The sequence below is a fragment of the Haliotis rufescens genome, unplaced genomic scaffold (assembly GCF_023055435.1).
Source record: "Haliotis rufescens isolate VD_foot unplaced genomic scaffold, xgHalRufe1.0.p SCAF_7, whole genome shotgun sequence".
NCBI lineage: Eukaryota > Metazoa > Mollusca > Gastropoda > Lepetellida > Haliotidae > Haliotis > Haliotis rufescens.
This window is the reverse complement of record NW_025964361.1, coordinates 49,902,625-49,914,588: the sequence shown is the minus strand read 5'-3', so window position 1 is coordinate 49,914,588 and position 11,964 is coordinate 49,902,625. Positions and strand designations below refer to the sequence as shown.

Genomic DNA, 11,964 nt, shown 5'->3' with positions numbered 1-11,964 from the left:
GTACAGAGGTGTCAACTTTACTCCTGTCAATACAGTTACAATGCTCCCACATATAAAGTGTCAGCTTTACTTCTGTCAATACAGTTACAATGCATCCATGTACAAAGTGTCCCCTTTACTCCTGCCAATACAGTCACAATACGTCTATGTCCAAAGTGTCAACAAACCCTTCATCCTCACAACTGATGCATCTCAAACTGCAATTGGGTACATTTTAGATCAACATGATTTTCATGACAGCTTGTATGATGTACATAATTATGTTGTCAGTTCATATTTTTTTACAATGAACATATCTTCCTTGACATGGGTCGTGTACTGTTTTTAGGAACAAACAATGTTGGTTGGTAACGTTTCTTTTGCTCGCCAATTTAGGTTATTGCAATAAACTTTTTATCTTTATACATATGTTTATATTGTATTTTTTCCAAGTTAGGGTAAATGATGCTGTTTTGGTCATTTCACATCTCAGTCAAAAATTGTTTATGGCCTCTTGAAATGAAAGATTTGAAATGATTATTAATAAATGCAGTTACCGGCATACTGTTTCTCATGATCATTTCTCACTGTCAAAGATTATGGCTTTGCTCACAAAATACTCTGTATTGATGAGCACAGCAATATTGAGGTCAGGACTATTAAATTGAGGCTGAGTTATATTTTTTCAAGCAGATGTAGGCTGAGTTTTTTATTCATACAAAATTATGAGCTGTGTTTTTTCTCCAAATCTCCTCTGCACCAATGATGACACCAGGTGACAGAAATTTAATTTTAGATTATGTTTACATAAACATCAAACACTTAAATCAGTTTCATTTCATAAAGATAGAATATATATATATATATATATATATATATATATATATATATATATATATACGACTGTCTAGAGAAATTTTGTTTACTTTCCCGTCAAACAAATTTCACCCGCTTGTCTTGCTTCTGTGATATGAACAGCAGGAAATGCCAAATAATTATTGCCTCTGCTGCCACATGAATTTTCTGGGTTTTTTCTTGACCTGGTGTGTACATCTGACCCCTTGTCAAGAAAGAGATGACATGTTTCATGGTCTGACTGTTTAAGCCTTCCACAAACAATGATTGACTGCAACTTAAATAGTGTAGTGTTCCCCATCCTGATCATTTATCAGACATTGGTAGCAAAACATGTTTCACATTTTGCCATAGCCGCCAAGAGCACAACTGTCTGTCCTTTCTTGTTCTTTATTTGTACATCTGTCCCACTGTCAAGAAAGAGCTGATATGTTTCATGGTCTGAATGTTTGAGCCTTCCATAATGATATGACTTATTGTGAAAGAGATAGTGCAGTGCAGTGCAGTGTTCCCCGCCCAATCCTGTTCATTTATATCTAACATTGGTAACAACATTTCCACACAGTTTTTACAATTTGCCTTTGCTGCCAAGTGCAGAGCTGTCTTTCCTTCGTTGTTTTTTATGTGCACATCTGCCCTATTGGCAAGAAAGAGCTGACACATTTCTTGGCAAACACGTTCAATTTTGGTCAGATGATAACTTTGATAATGATGCAGAAAGTGCAGTGCAGTGTCCCCAACCTTATCCTTATCCTTATGGCAGCAACATTTCCACACAGTTTTTACAATTTGCCTTTGCTGCCAAGTGCAGATATGTCTTTCCTTCCTTGTTCTTTATGTGCACATCTGCCCCATTATCAAGAAAGAGCTGATATGTTTCATGGTCTAAACATTCATTCCTTCCATAATGATATGATTCATTGTTAATGAGATAGTGCAGTGCAGTGTTCCCATCCTCATCCTGTCCATTTATATCAGACTTTGGTAACAACATTTTCACACATCTTTTACAATTTGCCCTTGCTGCCAAGTGCAGAGCTGTCTTTCCTTCCTTGTCCTTGATGGTCACATCTGTCCTGTTGTCAAGAAAGAGCTGATATGTTTCATGGTCTAAACATTCACTCATTCCATGATATGACTTATTGTGAATGAGAAAGTGCAGTGCAGTGTTCCCCGCCCAATCCTGTTCATTTACATCAGACATTGGCAGCAACATTTTCACACATCTTTTACAATTTGCCTTTGCTGCCAAGCGCAGAGCTGTCTTTCCTTTCTTGTTCTTTATGGTCACATCTGCCCTGTTGTCAAGAAAGAGCTGATATGTTGCATGGTCTAAACATTCCTTCCTTCCATAATGATATGACTTATTGTGAATGAGATAGTGCAGTGCAGTGTTCCCCGCCCAATCCTGTTCATTTATTTCAGACATTGGGAGCAACATTTCCACACAGTTTTTACAATTTGCCTCTGCTGCCAAGTGCAGAGCTGTCTTTCCTTCCTTGTTCTTTATGTGCACATCTGCCCTTTTATCAAGAAAGATCTGACACGTTTCTTGGCAAACACGTTCAACTTTGGTCAGATAATAACTTTGATAATGATGCAGATAGTGCAGTGCAGTGTTCCCATGCTCATCTTGAGCATTCATATCAGACTTTGGGACCAACATTTTCACACAGTTTTTACAATTTGCCTCTGCTGCCAAGTGCAGAGCTGTCTTTCCTTCCTTGTTCTTTATGTGCACATCTGCCCTTTTATCAAGAAAGATCTGACACGTTTCTTGGCAAACACGTTCAACTTTGGTCAGATAATAGCTTTGATAATGATGCAGATAGTGCAGTGCAGTGTTCCCATGCTCATCCTGAGCATTTATATCAGACTTTGGGAGCAACATTTTCACACAGTTTCTACAATTTGCCTTTGCTGCCAAGTGCAGAGCTGTCTTTCCTTCCTTGTTCTTTATGTGCACATCTGCCCCATTATCAAGAAAGAGCTGATATGTTTCATGGTCTAAACATTCCTTCCTTCCATAATGATATGATTCATTGTGAATGAGATAGTGCAGTGCAGTGTTCCCCGCCTCATCCTGATCATTTATATCAGACTTTGGGAGCAACATTTCCACACAGTTTTTACAATTTGCCTTTGCTGCCAAGTGCAGAGCTGTCTTTCCTACCTTGTTCTTTATGCGCACTTCTGCCCCATTATCAAGAAAGATCTTACATGTTTCTTGGCAAACACGTTCAACTTTGGTCAGATCATAACTTTGATAATGATTCAGATAGTGCAGTGCAGTGTTCCCCACCTCATCCTGATCATTTATATCAGACATTGGGAGCAACATTTTCACACAGTTTTTACAATTTGCCTCTGCTGCCAAGCGCAGAGCTGTCTTTCCTTCCTTGTTCTTTATGTGCACATCTGCCCCACTGTCAAGAAAGATCTGACACGTTTCTTGGCAAACACGTTCAACTTTGGTCAGATCATAACTTTGATAATGATTCAGATAGTGCAGTACAGTGTTCCCCACCTCATCCTGATCATTTATATCAGACATTAAGAGCAACATTTTCACACAGTTTTTACAATTTGCCTTTGCTGCCAAGTGCAGAGCTGTCTTTCCTCCCTTGTTCTTTATGTGCACATCTGCCCCATTATCAAGAAAGAGCTGATATGTTTCATGGTCTAAACATTCATTTCTTCCATAATATGATTCATTGTGAATGAGATAGTGCAGTGCAGTGTTCCCAGCCTCATCCTGATCATTTATATCAGACTTTGGGAGCAACAGTTCCCCACGTTCTTTACATGGTGTCTTTGTCTGACTCATAATCACATCTGACCCTTTCCAAACATGGAAGACATTTTCACGTGATTCATCTCTATGGTGTGAAGCTCCTTCATCAAATGTACAGTGTACAGGATTACCTGTATGATCCTTACTTACATCAGCCTCCCTGAGCAAATGACTGATACACTCCTTACACTGCCTTCTTGCTGCAATGTGGAGAGGTAACGCACCACTATTGTTCTTTATGTGTCTGTGATTGGTCTTTTCCATTAATAATTCTAACACTTCATGGTCGTGATTTTCATCAGATTTTATCATGCAGTGTAAAGCTGTGTTACCGTCACTGTCAGTTCCTTCCACATCTGAAATCAACATCTTGATACATATCTTGCACTGACTCCATGCTGCTTTATGCAGAAGAGTTTTCACAGTTCTGTCTTTTATTTGTACTGGAGCTAGTTTGTCGATCAAAGATTCTAATAGTTGATGGAACTTCTTACTGTGACACACACTGGATTGTATATCATCATGATGAGCAGGGGGAATCTCAAAACCCACACGGATTAATTCTATCAATGTATCTGGGGCGTATTTTTGAGTTGCGAGAGTAAACATTTCATCAATATCCATGATTCCCCCTGCCTTGTGAAGAAGTGACATAACATCAACAGCTCTGGAAAATGTCCTGGATATATCTTCATGTAATTTGTTGTTTAGCTTGACAATGTAAAATGTTTTGGATGCAACATTTCTATTTAGAATTGTACAAAGACCTAAAATGGCTTGGCTGTAATTATGTTTGGGATTTTCCAATATTTCAGTGCACATTTTAATTATAATTCTGAGGAAAGTTACATTGCAATGCAGAACTACACTGGCGAAAATCTGTTTCAGGCGATCCGGTGTTGGTTTGATCATTTCTACCAACGTTGAGGAATTTTTGAAATTCATTTCTGGTGAAGCACTGAGAACATAAAGACATTTCTGTGATGGTTGTGCTCCTTTTCTAAACAATTTGTCAACTACACAGTTTTGGCCCATGTACACAGCACACACTAAGGCTTCGTCAAACATAGGCTGGGTTTCAGCATCAGTGGCAGTACTGACTTGGTCAATGATGTGTTCAGCAAACTTTGTCATACCTGCCATTATGGCATAAGAGAGAAAATAACTATACCTAATGTGATTGATGTGTGACATATCAGAAACAGAGATTTCACATACATTACAGAAAGTAGAAAATTCATCGTCCATATAAAACTTCCAAAAATTCTTTTCCACTCGCAATGGTACCATGCTAATAATCCATCCTCTAAAAAGCGTTACAACTTTTTCATCGTTAAGTGAAGGGTGGGCCAACACAATGTATCGACTGTTGTCGTCTGACAGATATTCTCTCAGTTTGTTTGCCAGTTTTGGATAATATTCTTTATCCAAAACAACCACATTTAGCATATCACATCTACGATCTGTAGTTCGAACATATTCAACTAGCATAGATGGCGTGCTCATGTCTATTCCCAAATCAGGGTATGACTTACATAAATCCACAAACAAGACATCATGTATTGACCTGTGTGAGAACTGATAACAATTCCCATCGCTGACCAGGTAAACACCACATAAAGATTTAAGAATCTCCTTCATATTTGGTTCCTCCTTCAAACCAGAAACTTTCATCATTTGCTTACATCGACTTGTAAACTCTTCAGGGGGACTAATTGTTTTCACAAGTCCTTTTGGAAGCTGTCCATCATATGCCAGAACCATGAGCAACACACAATAGCTATCTTTTTTACTCCTTTTCACAGAGTCAATCTCTTGTTTGATAAATTCAAAGGGATTGCGGAAAAAGGCAAAGCCTCTTTCCTGTATGTGTTTATGAGAAGCAAAATACATACAACATTGTGGAAAGCCAAGAGCAGTGTCTGTCTTTGCTATCCCAATTCTTTTCTCACATGCTATATATTTTCCACACAGTTTGTCCAAAAATTCTAATTTTTCGTCTTGTGTGAGACAGTGTAATTTTTCATCCAAAAGAATACTTCTTGAAGATGTAAATATGTTATACCCATGAAAGCTTGATCCTGTCAGGGTAATTATTTCTGGTCTTGTCGTTAACACTAACCAGATTTGTCCAGATTCCACCTGAGGCCACACAAGGTCAAACTTCTGTCTCCACTGGTCCAAATTGTGTTGGATCAGATTAGTAGATCCGAAAATATCATCAATCATGACAATGTATTTGTGAATAGCAACATCAGATTTAGGATTACTTGATTTGGGTAGATAGTTCCATTCATCAGGTGATGAGATCTTCACTGGTTTCCGTTGGAACTGCTTCAATGCCCTCTGTAACAGAGTGTATCCCATGTGGGATTTCCCAGATCCTGATCTCCCTTTGATGACCACAAAGCCTTGTTCCAGCAGACGCTTGTAGGCAGCATCCTCTGCACATGTTGACACGTGCTTGCTGGCATCCTTTGAGTTAATCATTAGTTCTGTTTCAGCTGGAAACCAAACAATTGCTAAAATGCATTCACATGTTACTGTAGTTAAACTGGAATGTAATGTAACATAAATCCATGCATTGTCATAGTTTGGTCAGCACACTATATGTACTTGATGTAAAGTATGTTTACAGCTGCTTGTCTGTACATGTTATTTACCTCATGTAATACCGCCCATTATCATACCTTCATCTCAGAATGATTGGTTCATGTGATCTTGAAAAAATAATTTATCATACCTCCATGTCAGAATGATGAGAAACTGATTGGTCCATGTGATCTTGATAAAATACTGTATAACCCGCTTTGGAAGGAAATAATTTCTCAGCGGGAGAATAAATCCCTTATACTCCACTTCAAAGCAAAACGCTTGATGCTTTTAACAAGTCATTTACAAGATAACTTCAGCTCAATCGACAGCTGTTTTCTATCATTTTTTAATTTGTTTGAATTCTTTTACAATGTAATTTTAAGCCATGTCAGTAAGAAATATTGGTTGTAGCAGGATCACGAGTTGTACATGTGGTTTTATGGTCCCTCTTTAGGTTTTATACCACTTGCCTCCAGCTCTTGGTATAAAATCAAACGTGGGACGCATAAAACCACATGTATCCCTCGTGATACTGCTACAACTTAAATTGTTTAATGTACCGTATTCACTAGATCAAGCATGTTAAGCACCCTGCTCCAATAAGCACCTCCCGACCAACTTCCAGACCAATCTGTAAGTAATCTATGTACGCACCCCTTACTAAGACCATATGTGACAGTCCGCATTTTCTTGTCACATGTGTCACATATGCATGACAACACACAAATATTTTCTGTTTATCATAATTTTACCTGTGAAAGTACCTTTTTAGGCTAATCGCAGTGTCAGGATAGGCTAAATTAGGTAGATTTGCAATATTTTGATATATGCAATTTAAATAACCCTGTGATCTGAATTTGTTAAATTAAGTCAGGTAAGCACAATTCTAGCATTTTCGACAGTACTTTAGGGTTCCTTTCCTCACTTGTCTTTCCAGCAGCATTAGCACGAAGTGTTAGATGTTGGCAGCCAACAAATAACATCCGGTCTTTGAAAGGCATTTAGAAGAGAATATATGGATGTCAACTTCTTTATTATGAGGAACACAACGTTTCGGAGTATATGCTTACTCCATCAGGTGAATGAATGCCATGAGGCAGAGAGTGATTCTGATAGGCGATGAAGCTGGTTTGGGCCTGGGGTCGGAGTTCTTGAGGGTCTTGCTGATGGTTTCGGAGACTAGGTGGGCAGGATAACTGTTGAGGGAAGTGAAGGTTTTCTTGAGATGGTCCACTTCACCACTGAGGGCATCAGGGTGGCAAATGGATTTGGCACGTCGGGTTAGGGTGTGATGATAGCTTGTTTTATCTGTGGATGGTTTCAGGTGGCGTCTATCAGAATTGATCACCATACCCTACCAAGGCCCCGTCACTCATCAGATTTCCCACCTCATCAAGAACAAAGCCAGCATAGATGTTACCTTCTCTAGCAGCAAGTCAATCAAGACCCATCTACAAGCTAATGGCAGAGGCAAAAAAAGTCCCAACTCCCGAGGATGTATATACCAGATACCCTGCAACTGTGGCCACCAGTACATTAGAGAAACCCTCAGACCCCTCAACACAAGACTCAAAGAACATCGGACCTCTGTTAACAAACTCGACCTGAAATCCGCTATTTCTGAACACATGGTGGAGAATGAAAACCATAACATGATGTGGGAAGCCACCAAAGTCCTGTCTACCATCATCAACAACTGGCGACAAAGAAAACTACAAGAAGCCATTAATTGACATCAGGAGACACCAGCCAGCCATGAACCGTGACCAGGGAACCTATCTGCCTCGTGCTTGGGACTTATTGCTTGGAACTCTGTCAGGGCCTCAATTTGCTTCAGTGCTCTCTGCCTCGTGGCATTCATTCTGATGAAGGAGTACGCATTTTCTCCGAAACGTTGTGTTCCTCATAATAAAGTGAGTGAGTGAGTATGGTTTTACGCCTCTTTTAGCAATATTCCAGCAATATCACGGCAGGGGGACACCAGAAATGGGCTTCACACATTGTACCCATGTCGGGAATCAAACCCGGGTCTTCGGCGTGACGGCGTGAAACTTTAACCACTAGGCTACCCAACTGCCCCAATAATAAAGAAGTTGACATCCATATATTCTCTTCCCTAACAAATAACATGCCGTTTTAGATGAATGTGCTTGAAGTGTTGAAGTACTGTGTGTATCATAGTCCTGGAACCTACATCAACAAATTTGATTGTTTGATGTGAATGAAGTGTGCTGAATGATTCCAAATATTTAGGTGACTGGTTGTAGGTGTCAGCTGCTTATTTGTCATTGTACATTTATTTGTTGATTATCCACACTTTTATACAGAAGAAAACAATTTAACCTGACATGTTCGACAAAGGAACAATAAACACTTTAAGGGATACAGAAAATACTCACAAATAAGATTTTGAAGATGATGACATGTATCTGCAATAAAAGAAAAGTTTGTGTCATATAAACAAGGGAAGTACTTTAGAAATGTTAGAGACCAGTTCAAAAGTTTGATGTCTGCTTTAGTAAATCTACATATATAAACACTTCGTTTTGCCAAATCCACCATGTAAGATAATAGTGAATAACCAATCAACACATTATCAGTTAATTCTTTGATCAATTGATCATTCCTCTCTTGCGCTGCCAGTACATATTACATAACATAAAATACATTCACCAAATCAGACCTGGATTTATAACCCAATCTTAGATTTAATAGTTACCCAAGACAATGAGAAATTCAAAATGAAACCACTCATTTCTACATATCCTTGACACCCTCAGAGGCAGGGGTGAACGTTATTGAGATATTTTGCATCATCTTTGTCAGGTTTCCTGAGTAGTTCCACCACTAATTAATATACCTGTAATAAAGTCATTAACTGAGGATTCATGTGAATGACAAATACACAGGTGTAGGTTTAAACCATAAAACATGGATGACAAGAAGGGAGTAGTAATTGTTGTATTATATGAAATTTAAGAAGGCTTTTGCCGTTTTGAGTATATGAACTGGACTTTACTGTTGCAAAAATAATACATACACATATTGCTGTATACTAAACTACATAATTTTACATATACTTTTACACATGCAGACAGATTTTGCAAGGTGAAAGGTTATAGTAATCATCGTCCAATCAAATGCAAGGATTCAAGGGGATTCCCCTCGCTGTGAATGGGGTTCCCCAATTTTCCCCTTGCTGTACTGAAGCCCAGTTTGTGGAGTAGCTGACGCTAACTGGCATCCAGTGATTTGCGGGCTGATTGAAACGGTGGTGCCAATCACCACCGGCAGAGCAGGACATACTTACCCTATTTCGCAAACATCTGGAGTCATAACCAATTTTCAGTGATCCATTCATATAATTTTCATCACTAATTTGCCTTTTACACACTATGGAATGTGATTTGGCAGATATTCCAGATGCCGAAAATGGGGATATTGAAAATTATAAGTCAATTCTTAAATTGTTCCTTCATAATGTTATTACAAAAGACTTTGTACCTGAAATTGTGTATTTTACATTAATATTTAATAATTATCCTGTCTCATACATTGCATTTGTCTCTTTTTCTGTCACATGAGGCCCAAGCATTCATTCTTGTCTTCTGAAGCTGAAGTTCACATGGTCCAATTAGATGAGTCGATCCAGAGAAGGGTTGGACTATATCCAGAAATATATCCAGTGAGACAGGATAAGTATAAATTATTAAATTTAACTTAAAACTTTTAAAAATTATTTATCCTGTCTCACACATTGCAAACTTTAAGCGACAGTCAGGATTGAGGGGGGTCGATTCGTCCACTAACATCTGATAGCGGTAACATAAACCTCGCAAGTGAGTTACGCAACTTGATTCACGTCAGTGTAACCCCAATGTGTACCCAGCCTTGACTATGACGAAATCGTTTTACATCATATAACTGTGTTATCGTGCCAATGACTACAATAGTTCTCAGATGAGAATAATCATGTACATCAATAAGACCTCATGCCTGAGTGAATGTGTTGGGTTTAACGCTGCTTTTAACATTATTCCAGTTATATCAAAGCATGGACAGCATGACTGACAATCAAGACTTTAATGTAGTCATTGCAGTGTACAGGTAGAACATTCAGGAGGAAATGCTCATCTTTGTTGACTAGATTTTTACTTGCAGTGGCAGTACCTAGGGTCCGAACTGTTGAAGACCAGCAACGTCTTCGATGTCAGAAGCATCCCGCCATGGTAGCAATTATGATGCAGAGTCAATGTAGAAGCGAGTGCACACATCTCGTGCCAATTGTTGGTATTGGGAGATGGTAAATGTGCATCAGTATAAGCCTGGAGAAGGTAGAATGGAACCAAAAGGCGACTGGGTAAAGGACAGCAGCTGTATAAGTACATTGTGCTGGGCATGGCTCTGTATACAATCGTCCAGTTACAGTTCAAATCTGATTCCCCTCAGGTGGAGAAAGGCAATGACAGGCTTCGTGAACCAGATTTAAAGAAACCCGTCCATGGAAATTACAAATGGCAGGTCCGACCACTGGAAATGTCCCTGGAAGTAAACCAGAGGTAACTGCAGTATAATGAATTTATTTGGACATGCAGAAAGGCATTTTGAAGATCTCCACTCACAATAAAATTCTTTAGATGGTGCGTAGTCGGCTGACAGAGACATTGCAGAAGTAAGGAGGACGTTCCAAGTACAGGGTGTTGAAGATCTGCATATTGTATATCATGCTGATTTATGGACTCTTCTTTGGCACTGAATATCTGAGTAGATGTTGATGATGGAGGCTTGGTCCAAGACTTGAACAGCATGCTTCATGACCAGTTTTTGTATGGCGTCTCTGAGAGTTGGTAGACTGGCAGGAGGATAATGAATGACGTGTGGCGGTTCTGTTATTGGCAGCAAACACCCCTTCTTCAGGAAAGACGTGACAAACAGTTGCCCAGTATGGTCAGACGGACAATAGCAGAAGGAAGGTCCAAGTTGTGCAACGCAAGAGAGCAAGTACATTAGGATGGTTCGTCTGCTGTCCCTGGTTCCGTCCTCTACCACAGGACTGGTCAAAGAGGGACATTGATCATTCTTAGAAGAGGCTCCAAAGGCACTGTTGAAAGTGAGGCGAAGATTTAGCATGAGTAAGCAGACTGCACCCAGACTGAAACGTCAAATTCTTCCTTGGCAGCTTCGCCTGCAGTTAGTTACACAGCTGAACAATGAATTGCCTCAGTGCTGCATCACCGACTTCCTTTTGAACATCCCGGATGACCTGATTGAAGAGGATCGGAGCGACCATGAGTTGCCTAGTATGTTCAGAATCCCAAGAAGACTGAGCAATATATCCCCAACAGCGAATTAAGGTACACATACCTGTAGCATGGGCCAAGAAAGAAACAGCGTTAGCAAGGTGTTGTTGCTGAAAATGCATCTCAGAGAAAAGCTGTGCCTCATGCAACATCGTGGGGTGGTTGAGAGCAGCAGGTAACGCCTGATTTGCCAACATGGCGAGGGAGAGAAGCAAGAGTGAATGGCAAATGGCAGTGTTAACAGAAAACAGATCCCTGACATCCACAGGGAAGGAGGATGATTAATTACCCAACTTATGTAGCCAAAGACCGCAGTCAGTGGACAGGGAGAACATGACATCGGAAGGTGGGCAGTCCAGCAAAGGACTTATCCTGGGAAGATGCAGTGGACCGGTTGAAGCTGGTTGAAGCATTAAAGGGGTTAGGTCATCACCAAGCATT

General features: G+C 39.7%; 1 protein-coding gene across 1 annotated transcript; it reads right to left on the bottom strand.

Moving 5' to 3' along the window:
* Positions 1–1,588: 1,588 nt before the first annotated feature.
* Positions 1,589–6,118, bottom strand: LOC125376230 (serine/threonine-protein phosphatase 6 regulatory ankyrin repeat subunit B-like). The gene is made up of 2 exons (XM_048388200.1): positions 5,751–6,118; positions 1,589–4,133 (listed from the first exon to the last, which is right to left on the bottom strand). Exons 1-2 carry the CDS (start codon positions 6,116–6,118, stop codon positions 1,589–1,591), a joined length of 2,913 nt encoding a protein of 970 aa, XP_048244157.1.
* Between the last annotated feature and the right edge of the window lie 5,846 nt (positions 6,119–11,964).

Bases quoted from the DNA above. Each gene is read 5' to 3' on its own strand.
- LOC125376230 (XM_048388200.1), bottom strand. From the start codon at position 6,118: ATGATTAACTCAAAGGATGCCAGCAAGCACGTGTCAACATGTGCAGAG. The intron at 4,134-5,750 runs GTTAGTGTTAAC...TATACAATCCAG, and splicing joins GTGGAATCTGGACAAATCTG to TGTGTGTCACAGTAAGAAGT.